Source organism: Heterodontus francisci, chromosome 2 (assembly GCF_036365525.1).
Source record: "Heterodontus francisci isolate sHetFra1 chromosome 2, sHetFra1.hap1, whole genome shotgun sequence".
In the NCBI taxonomy this organism is placed as follows: domain Eukaryota; kingdom Metazoa; phylum Chordata; class Chondrichthyes; order Heterodontiformes; family Heterodontidae; genus Heterodontus; species Heterodontus francisci.
Genome location: NC_090372.1, coordinates 162,861,570 through 162,888,115, shown reverse-complemented (window position 1 = coordinate 162,888,115; position 26,546 = coordinate 162,861,570). Strand labels below are relative to the sequence as shown.

Below are 26,546 nucleotides of genomic sequence, written 5' to 3'. Positions count from 1 at the left end.
GGTGGTCCTTTTGAGCAGATGGCATCAGTTGTAGCGCCACTGTGCTGTTCTCCCGTAAAAGGACATCCCTTGTCCCCTAGAATCCAACCACATAAGGCAAAGAGGTTCAAGGCTACAGTGACCTTCATGGCTACAGGCAGGGCATGGCAAGCAGTGCTGAGAGTTGAAGTCTCCTGCGATGAGGGCACAAGTCTCAGTGACCATGAGCCTGGTAGGCGCAGTCTCCTGTGGCACTGGTTCTGTGACATCTCAAGGTAGCTTCGTCTTTGGCAGTAGATCCTATGTTGAGGGTATGGCCTTCATTGTTTTTCTGTCCCTCATCCATCTCTGCTGCCCTCCTCATGCCCGGGGCTCTGCTGTTCCTGTGGAGGATGTTGCTCCTCATTGTCAATGGACCCAAAATCTGAAAGTCATGCTGCCATTGCCACTGCTGCCTTCCTTGTATTCAGATGTCCTCCCAATTGTGTCTGGAAGCCTTGCCCCCACGATGCCAGGAGGGTGACTGCCCGAGTGTATAATCAATACTCTCCCCGTAACCTGCGCACACCCGATGTTAAACGCCAGAAGGCTTGTTACGGAAGGATAATGCTGGAGCCCATCTTTAATCAGTTTCACATTTATTGTGCAGAGCAAAAGGATTACAAACATGTAGCTCCTCACTCAAGCCCTCCACCAGTCTCAGTGAGTGTCTGCTTATGAGTGCTCAACTAAGGCCCCAATTAACACCCTTCACCTGCATATAATCAAACTATTGATACACAATTAACAGATTAACACTCGATGATGCCTGTGTGCCAATGGCGGAATGTTCCTCTCAGCCGTTCTCCCTTTTATGAGCCCGTCTAATTCATTGGGGCAGCCATGACTGGCTCCCCACTGTGTTGCCACCTCCATGCACCGGGTCTGACCTTGACCCCGCGTGCAGCTGCCTCCCTATCCACCAGCACCAAAATCTCAAGCTGGTCCTCTACGAGCTCTCAATATGCTCTTTAACCACCTTTATTCGTCTTAATTGTGAATCAGGCAGGTTCTCAGGGATAAACTCCTCGCTTCCTGATGAAACTCACCGTCAGCAGGAACGGCGATGGGAAGCTGGCACGCCGATCAGTACCCTACCCCTTAATAATTGAAAACAACTCTATCAAATCACCACATTATATCCTCTGTGCTACCAAAACAGCAGATATTACTCCAGGAGTTATCCCAGACGTAAGAAACTGAGACAATGGGAGGATTTTTAGACTTTGATAGAGGCGAGCACAGCTTCAAAATTCACACCGCTGGCCTGCGTTCCAGTGTGTCAGCTCCATCCTGTGCCCAGGCCATTTTCCTGGTGGCAGGATCGGAGATGGCAGGACTACCCACCCACAAACGTTGGGTAGCCAATTGAGCTACTTAAAGGCCAATTATTGTCATAATTTTCCAGTGGACCTCCAGACCCCCGGAGGCGTCGGGAAAGAGGCTAGCTGCCTGGAGGCAGCTTCCCAGTGGCAGACTGAGGGTCTAGTACTCCAGACAGGCTTTGAGGACCTCCCTGTCTACCTGGCTTCAGCTGGTTTCCTCTCCACAATGGTGGCCCGGCTGCTGAGGGGATTGGACACCAGCCGTTCCCACTATCGCTGTGATCACCGACCTCTTTCCCCAGGCTGATAGGCAAGCTGCTGGAGCAACCACCTAATATGCAAATTGAGGGCTGAGGATGTAAGTAGGATCTCTTTTGCATTTTAGAACAATACTGGGTGGAGTGTGTGCAATGCATGCTTTGCTCAGTATAAACTGGTTGTGCAGCTGAAGAGGAAGTTTTACAGTATTCTTGTGGGAATAAGGAAAGCATGCATGCACCTCTGGGCTTTACAAATACAGCCTGTGCCATTGTTACTGCCACTCTGACTCCCCCAACCTCCTGAGATCAGATCCCACTAAACTTGGATATACCTTTCTCCAGCCCAGAACCAGCAGGCCAAACTGGAGCACTCATTACTGCCCATCAGCCAAATCCTAGTGAGGCTTGGCCCTCAACTTGGCTGAGCATCCTGTCAGGATGCAGCCCCAGGCTGGGCAGCTGCAGTTGGCGCTGGAGGAAAATCTACCCCATTGTCCAGCCCAGTAAATTTGGCTCAGTACATAATAAAATTTTAAAGAGTCTTTTGAAAACTTACTTTGTATGAATACTGATTTCACTACAAAGAAGATAAAGAACCTAACTGAGAGATGGCCAGATTCACATTACAAACTCAGACGGTCTTTTCTCTAAGATTGCAACTCACGGACATTCCAAAGGGCCCATCTGAAGCACTGCAAAATAGATTGCATTGTAGGCCATGCAATTGAGCAATGGCCATAAAATTTAACATTGTATTACAACAGCACAAAAAAGACAGGCCATTCATTGTTTCAACTACTTGCAGAGCAGTGAGTAAAGCCTGGCACTTGGCCTGGCCCACACAGGAGACTTCAAGTGCATTATTATGCAACATAATCTGGATTCCAGAAGTCTGTAGCCAAACCAGCTGTATATTCAACTCAGAGTCTATTCTTGGCTCGATGTGTGGCTTGTTGACCAAAATCTCTAACCACTTCAGTAGTCACATTATCTAGGAGTCACATTTGTGCTGTTCCAAGCAAGTATAGCATGGGCCTTTATGGGGAAAATAAGAGCAAAAGAAACAACAGTAGGAGTAGGTCATATGGCTCCTTTGAATCTGCTACATCATTCAATAAAACCATGGCTGATCTTCTACCTCAATTCGACATTCTCTCCGAAAGCCCTTGATACCCTTAGGGGTGAATTTTTCCAGGCACTTGAGGCGAAGAGGACTGGCAGATTTGGAAAAAATGTCATTGGACATGTATCTCACCAATCTACCTGTCCCACATGCATCTGCCCATGATAGTATTGGTAGGAATGACCACCGCACTGTCCTTGTGGAGATGAAGTCCTGTCTTCACGCTTAGAGTACCCACCATCGTATTGTATGGCACTGCCACCATGCTAAATGGGATAGATTTCGAACAGATCCAACAACTGGGCACCCATGAGGCACTGTTGGCCATCAGCAGCACCAGATTGTATTCAACCACAATCTGTAACCTCATGCCATATCCAGTCATGAATGGTGGTGGACAATTAAACAAATGACAGGAGGAGGAGGCTTCACAAATATCCCCATCCTCAATGATGGGGGAGCCCAGCACATCAGTGAAAAAGACAAGGCTGAAGCATTTGCATCCACCTCCAGCCATAAGTGCCGAATGGATGATCCATCTCAGCCTCCATCTAAGGTCCCCAGCATCACAGCCAATTCGATTCACTCCATGTGATATCAAGAAGCCATTGAAGGCAATGGATACTGTATCCATGCTGCCACTTTTCCTTTTATTCCATGGGCTCTAACTTTGCTGACAAGTCTATTATGTGACACTTTATCAAATGTCTTTTGGAAGTTCATGTACACCACATCAACCGCATTACCCTCATTCACCCTCTCAGTTACCTCATCAAAAAACTCAATCAAGGTAGTTCAAGATGATTTGTCCTTAACAAAGCCATGGAGGCTTTCTTTAATTAATCCACATTTGTTCAAGTGACTGTTAATCTTGCCCTGAATTATCATTTCTAATAGCTTTCCCACCACCAAGATTAAACTGACTGGCCTGAAGTTGCTGGGCTTATACTTACACAATTTTTTAAACAAGTGTAACATTTGCACTTCTCCTGTCCTCTGGCACCACCCCTGTATCTTATTTTTTATTTGTTTCATGGGATGTGGGTGTCACTGTCTTGGCCAGTATTTATGCCCATCCCTAATTGCCCATGAGAAGGTGGTGGTGAGCTGCCTTCTTGAACTGCTGCAGTCCATGTGAGGTAGGTACACCCACAGTGCAATTAGGAAGGGATTTCCAGGATTTTGACCCAGTGACAGTGAAGGAGTGGCGATATAGTTCCAAGTCAGGATGGTGTGTGGCTTGGAGGGGAACTTGCAGGTGGTGGTGTTCTCATGCATCTGCTGCCCTTGTCCTTCTACGTGGTAGAGGTCGCAGGTTTGGAAGGTTCTGCCTGATTAGCCTTGGTGCGGTGCTGCAGTGCATCTTGTAGGTGGTACACACTGCTGCCACTGTGTGTCGATGGTGGAGGGAGTGAATGTTTGAGGACGGGGTGTCAATCAAGCAGTCTGCTTTGTCCTGGATGGTGTCAAGCTTCTTGAGTATTGTTGGAGCTGCACCCATCCAGGCAAGTGGAGAGTATTCCATCACACTCTTGACTTGTGCCTTGTAGATGGTGGGCAGGCTTTGAGGAGTCAGGAGGTGAGTTACTCGCCACAGGATTCCAAGCCTCTGACATGCTGTTGTAGCCACAATATTTATATGGCTACTTCAGTTCAGTTTCTGGTCAATGGCAACCCCCCAGGATGTTGATAGTGGCGGTTTCAGCACTCATAATGCTATTGAATGTCAAGGGAGATGATTAGATTCTCTCTTGTTGGACATGGCCATTGCCTGGCACTTCTGTGGCGCGAATGTTACTTGCCATTTATCAGCCCAAGCCTGGATATTGTCCAGGTCTTACTTTATTTTTACACGGACTGCTTCAGAATCTGAGGAGTCGCAAATGTTGCTGAACATTGTGCAATCATCAGCGAACATCCCCACTTCTGACTATATGATCGAAAGAAGGTCATTGATGAAGCAGCTGAAGATGGTTGGGTCTAGGACACTACCCTGAGGAACTCCTGCAGTGATATCCTGGAGCTGAGATGATTGACCTCCAACAACCAAAACCATCTTCCTTTGCGCGAGGTATGATTGCAACCAGTGGAGAGTTTTCCCCCTGATTCCCATTGACTCCAGTTTTGCTAAGGCTCCTTGTTGCCATACTCAGTCAAATGCTGCCTTGATCTCAAGGGCAGTCTCTCTCACTTCACCTCTTGCAGTTCAGCTCTTTTGTCCATGTTTAAACCAAGGCTGTAATGAGGTCAGGAGCTGAGTGGCCCTGGTGGAACCGAAACTGAGTGTTATTGAGCAGGTTATTGCTAAGCAAGTGCTGTTTGATAGCACTGTTGATGACACCTTCCAGCACTTTACTGATGATCAAGAGTAGACTGATGGGGCAGTAATTGGCTGGGTTGGATTTGTCCTGCTTTTTGTGTACATGACATACTTGGGCAATTTTCCACATTGCTGGATAGATGTCAGTGTTGTAGCTGTACTAAAACAGCTTGGCTAGTGGTGCGGCAAGTTCTGGAGCACAGATCTTCAGTACTATTGCCAGAATGTTGTCAGGGTCCATAGCCTTTGCAGTATCCAGTGCCTTCAGTCGTTTCTTGATATCATGCGGAGTTAATCGAGTTGGCTGAAACTGGCATCTGTGATGCGGGGTACATCAGGAGGAGGCTGAGATGGATCATCAACTTTACACTTCTGGTTGAAGATTGTTGCAAATGCTTCAGCCTTATCTTTTGCACTGATGTGTTGGGCTCCTGCATCATTGAGGATGGGGATAATGGTGGAGCCACCACCTCCACCTGCTAGTTGTTTAATTGCTCACCACCATTCACGGCTGGATGTGGTAGGACTGCAGAGCTTTGATCTGATCCATTGGTTATGGGATCGCTTAGCTCTGTCCATCTCATGCCGCTTACGCTGATTGGCACGCAAGTAGTTCTGGGTTGTAGCGTCACCAGGTTGACACTTCATTTTGAGATATGCCTGGTGCTACTCCTGGTATGCTCTCCTGCACTCTTCATTGAACCAGAGTTGAACCCCCAGCTTGATGGTAATGGTAGAGTGGGGGATATGCTGGGCCATGAGATTACAGTTTGTGGTTGATTGCAATTCTGCTGCTGCTGTTGGTCCACAGCGCCTCATGGATGCCCAGTTTTGCATTGCTAGATCTGTTCAAAATATATCCCATTTAGCACGGTGATAGTGCCACACACCACAATGGAGGGTATCCTCAATGTGAAGACAGGACTTCATCTCCTCAAGGACTGTGCAGCGGTCACTCCTACCAATACTGTCATGCACAGATGTATCTGCGGCAGGCAGATTGGTGAGGACGAGGTCAAATATGTTTTTCCCTCTTGTTGGTTCCCTCACCACCTGCTGCATACCCAGTCTAGCAGCTCTGTCCTTCAGGATTCGCCAGCTCAGAAGGTAGTGGTGCTACCGAGCCACACTCAGTGATGGACATTGAAGTCCCCCACCCTGAGTACATTCTGCGCCCTTGCCACCCTCAGTGCTTCCTCCAAGTGCTGTTCAATGTGGGGGAGTACTGATTCATCAGCTGAGAGTGAGTGATAATCAGCTGGAGATTACCTTGCCCATGTTTGATCTGATGCCATGAGACTTCTTGGGGTCTGGAGTCAATGTAGTGGACTCCCAGGGCAACTCCCTGCTGCCCGTATACCACTGTGCCGCCGCCTCTGCTAGGTCTGTCCTGCCAGTGGGACAGGACATACCCAGGGATGGTGATGTCCGTGTCTGGGACATTGTCGGTAAGGTATGATTCAGTGAGTATGACTATGTCAGGCTGTTGCTTGACTAGTCTGTAGGACAGCTCTCCTACCTTTGGCACAAGCCCCAGATGTTATTAAGGAGGGCTTCACAGGGTGAGCAGGGCTGGGTTTGCCGTTGTCGTTTCCGGTGCCTAGGTCGATGCCGGTTTCACTCCTTATCGACTTTTTAGCGGTTTGGTACAACTGAGTGGCTTGCTAGGCCATTTCAGAGGGCAGTTAAGTGTCAACCACATTGCTATGGATCTGGAGTCACATGTAGGCGAGACCAGGTAAGGACAGCAGATTTCCTTCCCTGAAGGGCTTTACTGAACCAGACAGGTTTTTGTGACAATCGACATGGTTTCAAGGCCATCATTAGACTAGCTTTTCTTTTTAAATTCCAGATTCTTTTTTTTAATTAAGTAAATTCAAACTCCACCTTCTGCACTGGTGGGATTCGAACCCATATCCCCAGGGGGATACCTTGGGTCTTTGAGTTACTAGTTCAGTGACAATACCACTAGGCCACCGCCTCCCCTAAGGAGGATTAGAAGATTATGGCCAGTGCCTCTGCAATTTATACTCTTACTTCCCTTAGTATCCTTGGTCCTGATGTCATATTGGGCAGAATTTTCCTGGCCCTGGGATTGTGGGATCGGAGGCGGAGGGGAGGGTGCTGGGAAAATAGCGTGGACCTGTGTCAGGACGGCTCCCCAATGCATTTCAACAGCTGGGAAAGTTTCCCAGGGGTGAGCTGGGATATGGATCGGCTGACTGCTGAATGGAGGTGGGCAGCCAATTCAAATTCTCTTCTTTCTCTTCTTCTTTGGCCTCCTTGTCTCGAGAGACAATGGGTAAGCGCCTAGAGGTGGTCAGTGGATTGTGAAGCAGTGCCTGGAGTGGCTATAAAGGCCAATTCTAGAGTGACAGACTCTTCCACAGGCGCTGCAGATAAAATTGGTTGTCGGGGCTGTTACACAGTTGACTCTCTCCTTGCGCTTCTGTCTTTTTTCCTGCCGACAGCTAAGTCTCTTCAACTCGCAATTCTTTAGCCCTGCCTTTATGGCTGTCCGCCAGCTCTGGCGATCACTGGCAACTGATTTCCACGACCTGTGGTCAATGTCACAGGACGTCATGTCGCGTTTGCAAACGTCTTTAAAGCGGAGACATGGGCGGCTGGTGGATCAGATACCAGTGACGAGCTCGCTGTGCAATGTGTCCTTGGGGATCCTGCCATCTTCCGTGCGATTCACATGGCCAAGCCATCTCAAGCGACCCTGGCTCAGAAGGGTGTATATGCTGGGGATGTTGGCCACCTCGAGGACTTCTGCATTGGCGATACGGTCCTGCCACCTGATGCCAAGGATTCTCCAGAGGCAGCGAAGATGGAATGAATTGAGATGTCACTCTTGGCCGACATACGTTGTCCAGGTCTCGCTGCTGTAGAGCAAGGTACTGAGGACACAGGCTTGATACACTCGGACTTTCGTGTTCCGTGTCAGTGCCCCATGCTGACTGCTGAATTGAGGTGGGCAGCCAATTAAAATTATTAAGGCTCTAACTAGGATTTTTCGGAGCTTTCTGGCCATCTGTAATTGGATGGTGAGTGCGAAGATGGCCAATTAGGAGGGTGTCTCCAGGAAAATAGCTCCCCCAGGTCTGGCTGCCAGCAAAAATGTGGGCTCAGACCCCCCATTTGATCATAATGTTGAAACCCACCTTTCTAATACCTTCACTTTATCAATTTTTAGCCCATCCAGTGTCTCAACTACCTCCCCTTTCCCTTGGACTTTGGTAGCTTCTTGTTCCTTGGTAAAGACAGATGCAAAGTACTCGTTTACTACCTTCACCTCCATGCATAAATCTCCTTTTTAATCCCTGGCCCCACCCTTCCTTTTACTACCATTTTAGTATTTATATGTCTATAGCACATAATGTCTAAATATAAATGTGTACACTTCTTGGGGGTAATTTTCTGTTAAAATAATTATGCATCTTATTTTCTTTGCCTCAATGTCTCAAATCTGCCATTGTATTTTGACATGGTAACTATTAGAGTGAATGCATGCTCTCTTGCATCAAATGGAGTTCTACTGTATGTTAGTTTAGTTTAGTTTAGAGGTACAGCACTGAAACAGACCCTTCGGCCCACCGAGTCTGTGCCGACCATCAACCACCCATTTATACTAATCCTACAATAATTCCATATTCCTACCACATCCCCACCTGTCCCTATATTTCCCTACCACCTACCTATACTAGGGGCAATTTCTGTGACTGTTCACCTCAGTTTAATAGCACAGTGCCTTGGCAGAAATTCATAGTGGAGATGAAGTGCTTCCTGAGGGTGAGAAGGATAAAGTGGTGATTGAGTCACACAGGCCACTGCAACACATAGCTTTCAATAGCTTTGAGCTGAGATCCAGTTATCTTCATACTTTCTCAGCCAGAGAGATACAGTTGGGGCGAAAAAACGAGGAAATTGTGTGCGAACATTTTTTTAAAAATTCAAATTATTTGTCATTTTAAAGTGGTTAATACCTTCCAGTGAAATAACAAGAGAGAAATCTGCCAAAGCAGTTGTACATCAGCATCTCACAAAATACATTTTGGCCGTAGTCTTTAATTCTCATTTGATTTTTTAGCATCGCAGTATTGTTCAGCTGGACAGACAGACAAATGACCATATTTCAAATTAACCTTTCTGTGCACTCGATTATAATTTAGGGGAAGCTGCTCTCTCGATGCAATCTAGTTGCAGTTTTGCTATTCATCAGCAGATCAATTTCTTTGGACAGGAAACCATGTTTGTTGGGGACAAGCAAAAGCACCATGGAGTGTCAGTGGTGCCATTTTCATTATTTGCTAATTGTTACTGATGGAGAGTGGTAATGTTCAGATCCATTAGTGCTGATCCCTAGCATTACCATTCCACTTGAAACTGTTTTATTGATAGAATATGAATCATAGGATATATTTTTATTTTGGTGGGTATACGAATAACATATGGAATTATATAAAAAGTGTTATTGCTGCAGCTACAATGTCTTATGATGCGCTAAATAAATTCACAACTCAGCCATCTTGCAAGAACTCCTTTCATCAGATCTCTGTTCTCTCTGTGGAGAGAGAAACGTTAACTCTGTTTCTCTTTCCACAGATGTTGCCAGACTTGCTGAGTATTTCCAGCACTTCCTGTTTTTATTTCAGATTTCCTGCATCCGCAGTATTTTGCTTTTATTACAAGAACTCCTGTTGGACAGCACAGTGCCACCTATCACAAGTAAAGAATAGTGGAGTTTAAATAGGAAAATATCTTTCTCTAGTCACAGGCTTTTAGGTTGAAATGTCTATAGACAAAAACAGCATGATTGTTGGGTATGTCAATGCTTTAAATAAATCAACTCAAAGTTACTAGTGGTTTTGATGTATAGAAGTTGGAGTCTGCTGGGAGTATTTGTGGCTTTCGGAATGGTATATAGGTATTAGGGAAGAAATCAAATGGAAATGAGACTAGAAGTATAAATATACTGCATTTCAATTGAGATATTCTCTTTTCTAGTATTTTGTATATATCATTGTTATGTTCATGCATTTTAGCTTAATTTTCAGGATGTGGGCATCACTGGCAAGGCCAGCATTTATTTCCCATTCTTAATTGCCCTTAAGAAGGTAGTGGCGAGACATCCTGAACCACTGCAGTCATGTGGTGTAGTTACTCCCACAATTCTGCCAGGAAAGGAGTTTCAGGATTTTAATCCAGCCTTGATGAAGGATCGGTGATATATGTTGAAGGCAGAAGTTTTGTGTGACTTGGAGATAATGGTGTTCCCATGCACCTGCCGCCCTTGTCCTTCTAGATGGTTGAGATCACAAGATGGGAAGGTGCTGTCAAAGAAACCATGATCAGTTGCTGCAGCACATCCTATAGATAGTATACACTGCAGCCGTTGCAGAGGAAGTGGATGTTTGGCGTGTTGGATGGGCTGCCAATCAAGTGGACTGCTTTAACCTGTATGGTGTTGAGCATCTTGATTGATTATTTTCCAGTGTTTTAAAGTATAGATCTTGACATAAATAAATAATGTATTTCATACAAATTCCAAGCAAAAGTTTGAAAAACATTTAAATCAACCTTCAGTTATTGTCATATGTTCATCTTACAACCTTTATAGGATATTCACCCTGTTGGTCTGACAGTTTGACGATATACCATGGGACTAAAGCAAGTGGAAATCCTGTGGCTGCCCTTTGCGGTTCTACTATCCCGAGACCAGTCAGCACCTATGGCCCAGTGCTACTGGTCTTCAACACAGACAGCGTTGGAACACAAACTGGATTTGTGATCAACTACCATTTAGCCTGTGAGTGGTTCATTGCAGGACTTGCAACTGCAATTTTGTAATATCGTTGTTTTATTGTCATTCTGTTTAGGAACTGCACTCCCTTATCAAAATGTTTTTCTCATTTTTAAATCCCCATATGTTACATGACAACTGCAACCAATAGCATTAATTTCAGCCCCAGGTGTGCAGTACTGAAAGATTTGGAGTCTTTTATTGTTCCCTGCCTGCAGTGATTCTGGGCTGAATCTGAGGCCGCCAGCAGTGGCCCCAATGGCAGGCCAGAGTGCTGGGGACAACACCGATTTGGCAATTTCCAGGAGCCCCGACCAATTCTGTGCCCATCAGACAATTAACTGCCTTCCATTGGGGTTCCCACCATTTTAAGGGTGAAGATCCCGCCTACAAGAGCTGCTGGCCAATCAAAGGCCAAGCAGCTCTTCAGTTCCAGCAGCGTCACCCAGTGCAGTGGCCAATGCTGGGACTGCACCCAGCCAGGACCAGCAAGATGGAGCAATCCCCGGAACCCAGGGGAGTGTGGTGGGGCTTGCCGGGACCAGTCAGGCAAGCCCCAGTGAGGGGGTGGGAGTTGGGAGGTCATTGGTGAGGGCAGTGCGGGGGTGTTTCAGCAGGAGTGGCATTGCCGCTGTGGGGGGCTCTCCGTGGACCAAAGGGTGCCCAATCAGGAGGCCCCCCCACAATCTGCAGGGAGGCTGCCAGCTTTTACTGGGCAGTGTCCCCACATAGCATAGGCCCCCTTTGCCACTGGTATAATACCAGCGGCAGTGGGAAGAAGCCCTTCCGTGGCCCTTAATTGGCCACTTAAGGGCCTCAATTGGCCCCTGGGTGGGAAAGCCATCCCTGACCTTCCGGCCCCTGATTGAATTGGATGGAGACGGAAAGACGACCGGCATGCCACCTTCTGTCCCAATTCTATGCCCCACCTCCCACGGCCACCACCTCGCTACCCACTCCTGTGGGCCGTATTAAATTCTGCCCTCTCTTTTTTCTGTCAAGTTTGTTGCCAGTTTTCCAAATTGCCAAGATTAAGAAGCAGTCTCCAGATGCCCATTTAACTAAAAAGCACTGGTGGCTTTGCAATCAGTTCACCTTGACAAGATTTTGAAAATAGAATCCTTGCCCATGCTAAGTTATTTTGAATAGTGCAACCAGTTTGGAAGCAGTTTTTTTGACAGCAACTACCAGCCATTTGATTTTGACAAAGGACCTGGTATGAATTCATAAAATGTGGTAATATGAGCCCTCGATTTTCCTTTATTTACTCTTGATATTAATGTATGTGGTGGTATTTGGAGGGCAGGTAGGTTAAGAAATGGGGCAGGGATCCATTACAGTGGATCCTTGCCCATTTTTAATCCCCATCTATTCTTACCCTCCCTGATATCTTCAGATGAAGAAATGTTTGTCTGCATGCAACACAAGCCTTTGTATTGTGACCCATTTAAATCACCGCAGGCTTTAAAATCCTGCGTACTATATTTCCCAACTCCTATGGATGAGTTCCCAGTGACAAACATTAGTATGCCTGGAGCTCACCTGAATTATGCAAATCATGCCAATCCCCAAAAATAGTTATCTTCAAACTGAAGGGTGGGGAGTTCTATGCCATGCAGCAGTCCTCTCTAACAAAATCAGTGGAATCAGCTTTTGGACATCAGACAGGCAGAAGTCCTATCGCACCACATTTCTGGCAATGATTGTGCCTTTTGCTCTTTCTCCTCCTGATCCTTAAAAAGGGAGCCAATTCACTCTGGGATCACTTCAGATACAAGAAGTATTGCAAGTGTAAAAAGAAACAACCTGCATTTAACTAATAACATTAAAATTACGATTAATATCACAATACCATATTCAGTATTAAGAGCAGTGGTGTGCTCAGTGGTGTGCTATTCATGCTTGGTCTATAGTCAATTCAGTCTTACCTCCCTTATGTGGTTTATACTGATTACAATGAAGTTTTAATGGTGTTATAGTTTATAAATATTGATGTAAGTATATTTTAATTGCTTTTCCCACAAAATAAATAATCTATAGCATCAGTTTAACAATGGAAATGCCTTGAAGGGCTGTAAATTAGGTTATGCATCAGTAGAGAGCCTAGGTGCTCATTGTTTATTTTGTTTCAAGCCTGTGGAGGTACATACAGTGGATCATCTGGCACTGTCACCAGCCCAACATACTCACGCACTGAATACAACAACATAAACTGTACGTACCATATCATTGTTGGAGTGAACAGGATTGTTAAACTGAAGTAAGTAAAGAAGTATTCCTCTCTTGGTGTTCTTTTAAAAAGAATTCTCACCCTTTGCTAGGGGTACAGTTCCGTGGCCACTGATCTGATACTTTACTGATGTGGCCATCAATCATGTTTGAGAATTAATGAATGTTAATGATTGCCAGCAAGGTATTCAATCACAATGGGATCATATTTGAACCCAATCTTTTCTTTATCTGGTATTCACACATGGGCATTTTTAGTAGAGGTTTCACTGCATGTCATCAGGAACAAGAACCCTGGCTCATTTCTATTCCCTAACCTAGGCCAATTGTAGGATTCCTGTCACTGTTGCAACTGAGATCAACTAATACATCAATGTCCTGGCTTTTAGACGTGTGGCTCAGCTAATTAATGGATTAATTTGTTAAGGGAGCATTCTCCTTTTATTGAAGCCTTCAATTTCTTCACAGTAAAATATGGAATGTTAATGCATCGTCAGGTGGGAGCCATATCCTACTGGATTACTGCAAAAAATGCCTGTCGTATTTGCCTACATAACTGTCACTGCACCTCAAAATAATTAATTCCACGCTTGCTTAACAAGTAAACCCAGCCACAAAGTCTAAGAATCCAGTCAATGATGTTAGAACAATGACGGGAGTGTTACGAATGGCCTCTGGTTAGGCAAGGCAATATCAGTATGGATTTGTGTTTGACTAACTTGATTGAGTTCTTTGATAAAGCAATGAAGGGGGTTGATGAGGGTAGTGCAGTTAATGTTGTGTTTCTGGACTTTCAAAGAGATGAATGATAAAGTGCCACATATTTACCGAGGCATGATTTCTGGACAAGGAGGGAGGAGGTATGGTTGGGAAACCTGGAAGTGCAAGTTTCCCTGAACACCATGTAGTTTTAACTCCAGGGTGTGTTTTTATTTGCTGCCTGTTGGACGAGAAGTCTGGCAGTACAAGGCCACAACTGCGGAGAAGGTAGGTCTCGTTGGGTGAGGGGAGTGGAGAGAGCATTGGAGGGGCTTTGGAAAGGAGGGATCAAGGTGGGTGGGGTGTGTTTGGAGAGGATAGTGGAACTAATTGGATAGCTCTACCAAAGAATGGCACAGGCACGAAGGGCTGAATGGTCTCCTTCTCTGTTGTATCATACTATGATTCAATGAAATGTTCTGAACTGTTGCCCAGAAATGTAATAATATACTACAGAAATGCAAATCTTTCTTTATCAATACCAAGTTTTCTTTATAATATAATACAAATCAATAAGAAGAACAATTAGACTGATTTCAAAATTTAGAGCTCCAAATTATGTGGATAGACTCACAGAACTGAACATGTTAGCCAGTTGTATCACTGACACTAGTATGCACATGTTTAACAAGTTTGTCTGAGGTTTTTTTCTGCATTATTCTAGCAGAGGCATGGAGCCATTTAAAATGAATAGGTCTGTACTTTAGCATCCCATGGAATAATTTCATGATTTTTGTGACAAACGTAAGAAAAGTAGTTTCGCCATTTAGTCAAAGTACCATCAAGTGAAAGTCATAAAAGATAATGAACATTTGCTATTGTAATATAATATTACACTTAAATAGTTTGGTAATCTAGTTGTTTGCCTTCTTAGATTCAATGAATTCAACCTTGAGACCTCATCAGCATGCACCTCTACCTATGTAGCTGTCTATGATGGATCAAACACTTTAGCACCACTTTTAGGCCAATTCTGTGGCTCAGAAATTCCACCAGTTCTGAGGAGTACCAACAGCTCCATATTTCTTGTGTTCAAAGTAAACAGTGTTTATACTTATGGAGGATGGAGGGTTTCATATACGGAGACATTAGGTAAGTGACAAGTGGAATTTGAGAAGTAAATTAAATGAAATATGAATCTTGCAGCTTTACTTGTCTTCTCTCATCTCTTTCAGAATTTTAGGGCATATTGTGTCTACAAAATTCTTGTATTTTAACAAATTAATTGTATTGCTTCAAGGTAATTTTTGGCCTAAAAACTGTTCAGTAAGTTATGATATTTGTAAAGGATTCTATCATTGCCAGGGTTGAAGTTTTTGAAGCTTCATATTTAAGGGTTGTATATCAATATTGAAGGTCTGATATGATGAACAGTGAACCAGTGATAAATGGCAGAATTGGCAAGACATTGATCACCACTATCAAAATAGAAATGTGTTTTGACCTGCATAAAATACTGACATGCAGTGGTGTATTCATTTCTCAAATAAGTTTGCTATATACTACTATTCCTAGCCTATTGAACACATGAATCACTGCATATGGAAACTGTATGTTTATTAAGTGACAGCTTGCCACTAGGTGAAAATCCGAGAGTACAAAGGTAATTAGAAATAACCCAGACTGTATACTAAATGTACACTTATCAGTGGTCTGAAATCAGGTTATCTCTTTAAAGTTGATTGATTGTGAACGATTGAAAAAGTATGCACCAGAGTGCAGTTCAGTGCATACTGTATTTGGCATTTCTTCAAAAAAAGATTTTTTTAAATCCTAAAAAATTTGCGATTAATAATGCTTAGTTAAAACTGTAAAATAATCTGTAGGATGTGTCACTCCACAGCAATTAGAAATTGAAGATCCCAGTACAGAAGCACTCATCAAAGTAATGATGCATATTCTTGTAAAAGAGAGATATTGATGTTGAAATCTCATTGCATAATAACAATAAACACATTAGTGCTTTGTATGAAAGTCTTAATTTAACAAACTATCTACAGTAAATGAGAAATGATGTGAGAACTGAGTGGAATTGGGTTTTATTTCAGAAAGATGAGAAGGTTAAGGGGTGTTTTGATAGAGGTGTTTATAATAATGAAGGGAATTGATGAAATAATTAAGGAAGGACTCTTCCCTTCAGCATGGGAAATCTGAAACAAGAGGCCATAATCTTATCATTCAAAATAAGCTGATTAAAATTGAATCCAGGAAACAATTCTTTATTCAAAGGGTTATTAAAGTGTTGAAAGTATTGCCCCAGAAAGCACTAAATGACCTCTTCAGCATCCAATATGGCAGGCAGGAAGTGCACACATTACGAACTAGAAGTCTTCCAACTGTCATATTGATAAAGGCCAAAAATGTTGCCATGCAATGCCCACACTTAAAGCATGCTTTTGGCCATTTGTATATAAAATAAGAGACCTAATGCTTGTTTGAGGCCCTCACTGCTCGGTTGGTTTGCCCTGAGGCAACTGGTGCCAGCACTAGCTCCAATTAGGATGACTAGATCTACATATGACCTGACAGGCAGTCCTTCAAGGGAATTGGTGCGAAGGGGCCAAAGGTTTAGTGCACAGAGCTCAGGGTGCCATGTATTTTCCCATTGTCTTCCGTACCAGGAGTACTAAATTCTAAAATTTACTATTGGATCATTACTTGAAGAATGAAGGAAACGGTTAAAGAATTTCTTTTAAAAAAACAAGAATTAGTAGAACATGCAATCCTTTACCACAAATGGCTATTAATGCACAGAAAATATAATTAAAAAAAAAAACTGGATAAGTATTCGAGTGAGTATATTGGTATTCCAATTTCCAAAACAGTAAAATAACACATCTTGCTATCACATATCAGTTGTAAACCGTAATCAGATAAATATTAAATTAGTTTTGTCTGTATTTTTGTGGTTGTAGCACTGTGCTGTACAGAGATGATTTCATCTGTTCATCCTTTTATTATACCCATTTATCTGGAATTGGCAATTTGATTGAACTTAATTGAACTTAACCATACCAAACCTTTCAATTTTACTTGTATCAAAGGACCAAGTAAAATAGGCAGTGAAAAATAAAATGAATAAACTACATTTACCATTTAACACCTCTTGGAACACAGAGTAATAGAAACTTCAATATTGTTACAGCCAGGTGGGTGATGGCATGGTTTGTTCCCACTGTTCACCTTCCAACTGACCACGGCAAGTGTTTTTGCCACTGGTATTTTAACACCTTGTGTTTTATTTGCCAAATAAAAAGACAGAGACAGGTTTTCTCATAGGTCAAAAAAAAACTACTTTTAACAAATTGCAAAACAATTGCAATACTATTCACGCACACATTCACTCTGAAGGAAAGATAGATAGAAAAAAATAGGGTAAGAGGTGTTCAGAGTTCAGGTTGTAAAAGTCTGTTGTTTCAGGAATAACCTATGGGATCCCCCTCAGAAGGTGAATTTTTAAAGTCGCTGGCCTGTTTGCTGGTGGTCTGATATTCTTTGGGCTGTTGCAGTCTCCTGGCGGTTCACTTTGGGTTGATGACAGTGCTACGTCTTAGGTCAATTCTCACCAGTAGAAAAGTCATTTTTGCAAAGACACTCTCTCAACTCTGCTATAGCTAGTTTCCAACTTGTCTCAGCACGGTTCAATGTATTGGCTGGAATCGAACTCTCTCCCTCTTAGCCTTGTTGGAATTTAAAATGGCCTTTTTTGTTGTACTGTGAGAGCTGAGGACAGACCAGACTGATGTTGTTGTCTGTAGTCCTGCTCCGAAAAAACTCCCGGCTTTGTTCCTCAAAATGATTACATTTCAAGGTGAATTTTTACAAAGGCTGGCTTCACCCATGTGACTTCAGGTTTCAGTCCTAACTGGGCTGTATCATGGCCTTGATGATGGCTCATTCTGAGGAGATGAGGGTCATTATAATGGAGGTTATTCGGAGGCAAAAAATCTGCAAAAGGTCTTGTCCTATTGTGTTTGAGTATAGCTCACATCCAGGTTTGATTATCCATCGCATTTCCATACAGATGGGGCTTAATTGGTTTTCAGTCTTAGTAGAAACGGATGTGGATTTAGGGGCAAGAGATGCTGAGGGTCGTGTATCTTGTCCTCCATTTTGGTGACAATACATGTACCAGTCTTTTTAAAGTTGTTGCAATTATTTTGTAACTCTTCAGCTTGGTTCTATATTTTCATCGTTGTACTTCTCATGAGTGTGACAATATTCAAGTCTCATTTTAGCTTTTGATAGTTTCTTGATGGTTTATTGAATTTGTACCAAACCAAATGGATTTTCCTATTTATGTTTACAAGCATTGCTGTTCCATTTCTTCATTAGTTTTCCATGGGAAAATCTGACAAAGATTAGGGCTACACAACCTTTGTACTTGGCAGTTTTCAGCATTTAATTCATTTGCCATTTTTAAAGAGCATGGACTATGAGAGTTTATAGACCCTGCTCCCTGGATACAAAGCATAAAATGGTAGCAATTCTGTTTGTGCTTTATGGCTTAATCAGGTAATGAGATTTGAAGGCACTTTATAGGGTACAAAATACTCAAGTGACCTGAGAATGTTGGCGAGGTGAATTCTTTGGCATAAAAGGTCTTTGCACATTATAATCTTGGCCTTGAATTGCTGAACTGAATATAGTAAATGAATAGGTTGAATGTTGTTTCTGCCAACATTTCACATCTTGCTCAAAATTTCTTAAGAACCTAGCCAAATTCAATATAAATATTTTCTTAAAATTCTCATAGGTTGTAATGATTCATCTTATGTGCACTTCATTAATACATTCCTGCTGATATTTTTTTGAAACACTATGATACAGCAAATACAAACTAAACATATTTCACTCAAACCACTACTAAATAACACTGATGATCAAGAGGAATTCTACCACTATTTCACAGCTTTTGATCCCCATATTTTTAACTCTAGATTTCCTCCTTTTAGCCCTTTCTGCCTGAAGATAGTGGTACATGTTGAGGTGCCATTAAGTCGGGACCAGTATCCTTTCACTATCTTGCTTAACTGGTCTTTATGAATAAGTCTAGACAGTAAGTGCAAGTGGCCGATTTTAACATGAAGCCTTATCGTTAAACTTCATGTAACACCTGTACAGGTGTTATGAGCAAGGGCACTGGACAACAGCCAGCGGTAGGAAATCTGCATGATATATTGTTCTTCCTCTTTACTCCAGGAACATTAACCCAATTGTAATGTTTCCCTGCCTTCCTGTTGCAAATAAAATCTACCGCCTTAAATAGTAAAGTCAAAAAGAACAGACCCCAGAAAAAACAAAATGAGAAAATTAATTGGATTTGTAAAGAATAGTAGTAAAAAGTATAATCTGTGACATAATGATGTTGCATTCAGTATTCAGAACAGCATTATGATCAATACACCATGTTTAGTCAATAGCCAGTTTGCTCTTTCAATGGTTGGCTTCTGAAAGTGCTGTTAAGATAGTAAGCCCTGGTCATTGTGAAATCTGATTACTGTGGTCTTAAAATTTGATTACCATGTTGTTAAGGGTTTATTAACTTTGCACTATTGGTTTAGTGTGTGTGATTCATGGGGACAGAAAGGGAAGAGAGAATTTTTCTTTCTGACAAATATTAAAGGACTCTTATTTACAATTTAGCATGGTATTATCATGGTATATACATAAAATTAAAGCAAAGTACCGCAGATGCTGTAAATCAGAAATAAAAAACAGAATGTGCTGGAAAACTAGCATACTGTATTTACTGCTGACAATGTGGTCTCCTCTACACTGGGGCGACCAAATGCAGATTGGCTGACCGCTTTGTGGAACACATCTGCTCAGTCTGCAAGCATGATCCCGAGCTTCTGATTGATTTCCATTTTAATTCACCACCTTGTTCTCTTGCCCATATTTCTGAGCTCTACCCAAGATTTTTTTTTTTGACTATCGGTCTATAATTACATTCTGTTAGTGTAGACCATGTCCATTAGTTTTACTTCTGTAATTTAAAGTTGGCTTCTGAAAGTGCGGTTAAGATAGTAAGCTCTGGTCATATGAAATTTGATTACTGTGGTCTTAAAAACTCTCTCTGGGCAAAAGTTTTGTCTTTTACTACAACTATTACCACCCACTTTGCCTTTTGTTTATGACATTTTTGTCATTTAATCTCTCCCGCTCTCAGCCCTGTCACAGACCTTCCTCTTTGTTCTTCTTTCCCCCACACCCCCACCCCCCCCCCCTTTCAGTTGCTCAAAACCTATTACATTTCTAACTTTTGCCAGTTCTGATGTTTCTCTGTTTATCGCTGTACAAATGCTGCCAGCCCTTTGTATTTCAAGCATTTTCTGTTTTTATTATGGTATACATGTGATTGAAAACTGGTTTCACTCAGTTTAGTTTAGAGATACAGCACTGAAACAGGCCCTTCGGCCCACCGAGTCTGTGCCGACCATTAACCACCCATATATATACTAATCCTACACTAATCCCATATTCCTACCACATCCCCACCTATCCCTATATTTCCCTACCACTTACCTATACTAGGGGCAATTTATAACGGCCAATTTACCTACCAACCTGAAAGTCTTTTGGCTTGTGGGAGGAAACCGGAGCACCCGGAGAAAACCCACGCAGACACAGGGAGAACTTGCAAACTCCACACAGGCAGTACCCAGAATTGAACCCGGGTCGCTGGAGCTGTGAGGCTGCAGTGCTAACCACTGCGCCACTGTGCCTCAGATAAATGATATTCCAGCTTTACTTAATAAAATTGATATAGAACAGCTTTTATACAGAAAAATCCATTAGGCAGTTATTTAAATCTGTTTGGTCCTGGTCATTTTTTAAAGGTAACTTGTTCAGTGAGTCTATCTGAAATTTTCATAGAGAGTTAGTCAGGCTAGATAGCTACCGTAGATGACGAGAAAAAGAAAACACCCATTCCAGTAGAAAATTATTTTATCATAATTTAGTACATCAGTTGCAAACTGTTTCTTATGTCCCACTGCATAAGAAGCTAGATAGCCTTAACATCTGTAGTAAAAATACAGTGGGCTGGATTTTTAAAGCCCACTGAGTGCATAGGTGAGTGCAAGCGCAAATTGAAGATCACATTCTCGGAAGTTGGCACTGGGACCCGCCACCTCCAGAATGCAACAACATTTATAAAAGGATGCTGGGAGGGAGGGTACGCATCGGGCACACGCCTCCAATGAAGTGCATGTTAAGCTCATTGAGAAGCTCATTAACAGGCTTGTCAGCAGCAGGTTTGAATTTTCAAAAGCTGGGAACTTGGAGGATATCATGGGGGGAACATGGCAGGGTGTTCAAGTCGTGAACACAGCAGGGTGTCATGAGGGCTATGGGAAGGGCTGATTAAAATACTGCAGAGGCACAAAATAAAGCGCAGGTTCTTCAAAAGTGCCACAGAGTGGCCATTGCTGTAGCTGTAAGACTTGTTTTTTGTCAGTGAGTGACAGGAATCTGGAGAGGGATGTGAGGTGGCTCGTGCCACTTGGGCAGCTGGGGTTGGCAGGGGAAGGCCTGGTGAACACGCAAAGCCAAGCTGAGGGAGTTCAGATGGGAACAGCTGCAGCAGATGCAACTTCCTGGGCATCAGGATGCCAGAGAAGCACAACGAGGGGCTGCAAGGGGAGGAGGATGCTACCCGAGCCATCGGGTAACCAGCCCAAGAGTCAGCTCCCTGCAAATAACAGAGCACCACTGCCGTAGGAGCCTGCGCCTATCCAAGCTGATGTTTTCGGCCCTGTGTGCTCTGATCCACAATAACCTGAGGCCTCACGGCCCCCATGGAAGTCCCTTACCTTCAGTCATTAAGGTCTCCATTGTCCTAAACTTCTATGCAACTGGGTCGTCCCAGGGATCAGCTGTGGTCCTAGGTGACATCTCACAGTTGGCAGGTCTTGGATGCCATTTTCCAGAGAGCAGGGGACTACATGAGTGAAGTACCAATGAAAAACTGATGCATGTTATTAAAAATATATTTATACAAAACATATTTATATTTGACAAAAAAATACACTTCATGCACAATAAATCCCAGCAGCTGAAATTTAGTGCCCACATTAAGTGTTTGTGTTGTTGAAATGTTGAAGAAGTTACATAATGTTTAGATTGAGGCAAATCAACACCAAATGCCAGCCTTGAGGTCTGTGGGACACGTAATAATTCCCTCCTGCACCTAACATTGTAGAGATGAATTCTGGCTTTGAGAGGAGTCCAACTTAAGGTTGCATTTGCATTTAAACTATGACTTTGGTGTGAGACATTTCACTTTACATCCACACCAAAGCTGTAGAACAAACCCCATCACTGGACTCATGAGCAAATCTTTGGAAGAAGGATCATTGGGAATTGTACAAGAAACCTGCTTAAATGAGTAAGCTGTTATAGCTAGTGTGTTTTATATGGTTTCTCTGCTACTAAGGGAATCGTAAACAAGCTGTGGTGTGCAGAGTGGAGCATTAAAAGTATGCTTTGCAAGAGAAAATTTCATTCTTTTGCGAGAGTGTTTTATGCAGCTTTGCTTGTTAGTGAGGGAGCCATAAACAATGCGCATTCAACAAATCTCATGATAACAAGTTTTCCAATGACTGTCATCCCTCTCAACAGAAAAAATCTTGAAATCTATTTGCATTGATTAACATTGAGAATCACCTAAATTCTTTTTATTTTTCTATTCTATTGTTAATGTTCTTACCCTTAATATAAGGTTTTCATTGAATCCAACATTCTCATAGTGCGACCACATTATACTGGTCATCACACATAATGAGCAAATTGCATTCACATGAATGCGCCTTCTATAAGCAATGGGACTGAGCTATTTACTTGACTTTTTACTGTTATTACATTCATTCGGCAGTTAAAGCATTAAGTCTTAGTCCCATTCTATCATCTTCAAAAAGGAAGAAGGTTAATGTGAGGCACATGATGAATCCAAAAGCTGAAATAAATTGAAGCTGGTTCTCTGTTCAATCTCTGGACATGTTACGAGTTTAGGTAGAAAGCTTGACAAATGAAAATACTGGCTCCGATTTCAACAGTCCTTGACGCCAATCACTTACTCTGCTGATCCTGCTGCCTTTTCACTGTGTCCTGATCTTAACCTGTTATTTGAAGCAGGCAAGTGGGACACCCACAAAAAGGCAGTGGGGTCATTCTTTAAACATGTAGATCAGCTCCCAATGATGTTGTCAGTACTTGATCTATAATTTTATTTGGAGGCCTGAGTGGGGAGGGGTAGAGTAACAACTTCCTTGTCAGATCCTATGTAGCAGGAGTGGGATCATGGACCTGGTAAGGAACATAGGAACAATAGGAGGCCAATCAGCCCCTCAATTGACCGTGTGGTTGATAGCGAGGAAGATAGCTGTAGGCTGCAGGAAAATATCGATGGACTGGCCAGGTGGGTAGAAAAGTGGCAAATAGAATTCAACCTGGAGAAGTGTGAGGTGATGCATTTAGGGAGGTCAAACGAGGCAACGGAATACATGATTAATGGGAGAATACTGAGAGGCGTAGGGGAGTGAGAGAGCTTGGAGTGAATGTCCACAGATCCCTGAAGGTAGCAGAACAGGTCAATATGGAATCCTTTCTTTTATTAGCTGAGGTATAGCATATAAGAGCAGGAAGGTTTTGCTGGAACTGTCTCAATCATTGGTTAGGTCACAATCTGAGTACTGTGTGCTGTCTGGTCACCTTATTACAGAAAGGATGTAATTGCCCTAGAGAGGGTACAGAGGAGATTTATGAGGAAGTTGCCAGGACTGGAAAAATGCAGCAATGAGGAAAGATTGGATTGGCTGGTGTTGTTCTCCTTAGAACAGAGAAGGCTGAGGGGAGATTTGATTGAAATGTACAATATTGTGAGGGGCCTGGACAGAATGGATGTGAAGGGCCTATTTACCTTAGCAGGGAGGTCAGTGACTAGGGGGCGTAGATTTAAAGTGATTGATAGAAAGCTTAGAAGGGAGATGAGGAAAAATCTTTTTCACCCAGAGGGTGGCCGGGGTCTGGAACTCATTGCCTGAAAGGGTAATAGAGGTGGAAATCCTCAACTCATTTAAAAGGTGTCTGGATATGCACCTCAAGTGCTGTAATCTGTAGGGCTACGGACCAAATGCTGGAAGGTGGGATTAAACTAGGTGGTGAACATTCGAGTTAGGCATCTCTTCTTAACAGGGGCATGAATATGCTTTGGCAGAACAAATAAATAATTAATCAATCAATCAATTGCAGTTTGTTTCAGCAGAACTGTTCCATCACTAGAGGTTTCACAGTAGGTCACATCAGCACATGCATTCCTTGGCTGGGCAGTCTTATAGCCACAAGGAATAAATCTTAAAATATTTCTACAGAAATAGAAAATTTCAAATCATACACGTTTGTGATGGGACCACTGCAGTGCAAGCGACTGTCAACTTCTCTCACACAGATGTTTCTACTTGCATGAATTTTCCAATCTCTGAAAACTCCATCAAACAGTGGGTGGCCTGTGGCAAACTCGTTCATAGTTGTTAGGAATTCCTTGTGGTACAATATCTGTTTAGAGAGCTGCAGCTCCAAGTTAAAAGGCAAATTCTTGCCTGAGGGAGGAGGCTAATTGAAGCTAGACTTTTAGGAGTCAATTGGAGCATTCCATATCCCTCATTCCAGCATTTACTGCTACAGCACTTCAGTTGTTTTTCCAAGAAGCAAGGGATGAGGGCTATCCTCTTTGACATTCTGGGCATCCTCACCAGAGAACAGTTGTAGAAATACCTGGTAAGAGATAGCTGACAGGTAAAAGCACCTTGCAGCATCCTGTGCTAATCTCTGGTAACCACCAACGTGACTGCACTCACCCTAGTGGATTTAGATAGTGAGCTTCAGGAAATCTTACTGTGGGTGATCAGGAGCAAGCGGCAGTGGCAGTCACAGGACCTGATTATAAAGAAAGATTGATGTCTGAGCAGAATTAATTTTGGATTAAGGGAAGCTTGAGGCAAGGATTCATTGCACCCGAGAGGTGTGTTCTCATGTAGATTGGTGGACAACATGATGCAGTAAAGAACAAAGAACAAAGAAAATTACAGCACAGGAACAGGCCCTTCGGCCCTCCAAGCCTGCGCCGATCCAGATCCTCTATCTAAACATGTCGCCTATTTTCTAAGGGTCTGTATCTCTTTGCTTCCTGCCCATTCATGTATCTGTCTAGATACATCTTAAAAGACGCTATCGTGCCCGCGTCTACCACCTCCGCTGGCAACGCGTTCCAGGCACCCACCACCCTCTGCGTAAAGAACTTTCCACGCATATCCCCCCTAAACTTTTCCCCTCTCACTTTGAACTCGTGACCCCTAGTAATTGAATCCCCCACTCTGGGAAAAAGCTTCTTGCTATCCACCCTGTCTATACCTCTCATGATTTTGTACACCTCAATCAGGTTCCCCCTCAACCTCCGTCTTTCTAATGAAAATAATCCTAATCTGCTCAACCTCTCTTCATAGCTAGCGCCCTCCATACCAGGCAACATCCTGGTGAACCTCCTCTGCACCCTCTCCAAAGCATCTACATCCTTTTGGTAATGTGGCGACCAAAACTGCACGCAGTATTCCAAATGTGGCCGAACCAAAGTCTTATACAACTGTAACATGACCTGCCAACCCTTGTACTCAATACCCCGTCCGATGAAGGAAAGCATGCCGTATGCCTTCTTGACCACTCTATTGACCTGCGTTGCCACCTTCAGGGAACAATGGACCTGAACACCCAAATCTCTCTGTACATCAATTTTCCCCAGAACTTTTCCATTTACTGTACCCGGCAGCAGGGGACGATCTGGAGCAGGCATGGAAGAGGCTGTTGTCTCTCCAGACAATGACACATGGAATCCCCCTGCACAAATGCCAGTAAATGACACAGGGCCAACCAGCCACTGCAGAAGCAGCTGATATGGCAATATCAGTTGCAGGGTTAGCTCAGCAACCTGCAGAAGGAGGCCATCTGAATCTCGGGCAGCTCTCAGTGAAACCCTGCTGCCAGCTAGCACACTTACCCGTTCCACTTAAAATAGGTCACAGATTAAGAGTTAGAAATCACACACAATAATGTATAGAAGCATCTGGGGGAAAAAAACTAACATTATTCACACATGACACAAAGTAGGAGAAATAGATTGTTTGCACAGTAAGAACAATTCTGTGCAGCTGCACTCACAGTTGGAAGTATGAAGAATAAACGTTGTTGGTATTTGAGAAAGTACAGAGGATAATTTTGCATAAGGTGCTTGAGGCAATTTCTCTGTGCCATGTGGGCAGCCAGTTGCTTGACCAGGCAAATCAAACATTTAGGTGAATGTCTGGTGGCTGAACACCTGGCACATCAGTGTTCTTAGTTACACTGGCATTTCTGTAGTGATGTCTTCTCAGTCGGTGTTTGCATCCAGCTCTGGCCTTGAGTGCAGGTTAGCCTCTTCCTCCACCATAGTTAGGCATCTTTGAATTGAAAAGATGCGAAATATCCAGCAGATGAGAAAGATCTTGCCGATTCATGTGGGATTACGTTTTAAGGTAGTATCCAGATTTATCAAGGGCTGTAAAGTACTGCTTCAAAGTGCCTATAATGTGTTCCATAACAATCCTGGTAATTACATAAGTCTCATTGCTTTACGTCTGTCCTAAAATTAACATAGTGGCCTCTATTTTTACTG

General features: G+C 43.1%; 1 protein-coding gene across 3 annotated transcripts in view; it reads left to right on the top strand.

Moving 5' to 3' along the window:
* cubn (cubilin (intrinsic factor-cobalamin receptor)) overlaps positions 1-26,546 on the top strand; it is a 403,204-nt gene that overhangs the window by 310,354 nt on the left and 66,304 nt on the right. For all 3 annotated transcript variants that reach the window (XM_068013312.1, XM_068013303.1, XM_068013322.1), the window contains exons 49-51: positions 10,670-10,858; positions 12,986-13,112; positions 14,715-14,932. In XM_068013312.1, coding sequence (XP_067869413.1) covers positions 10,670-10,858; positions 12,986-13,112; positions 14,715-14,932 — 534 coding nt within the window. The remainder of the gene's footprint in view (positions 1-10,669; positions 10,859-12,985; positions 13,113-14,714; positions 14,933-26,546) is intronic.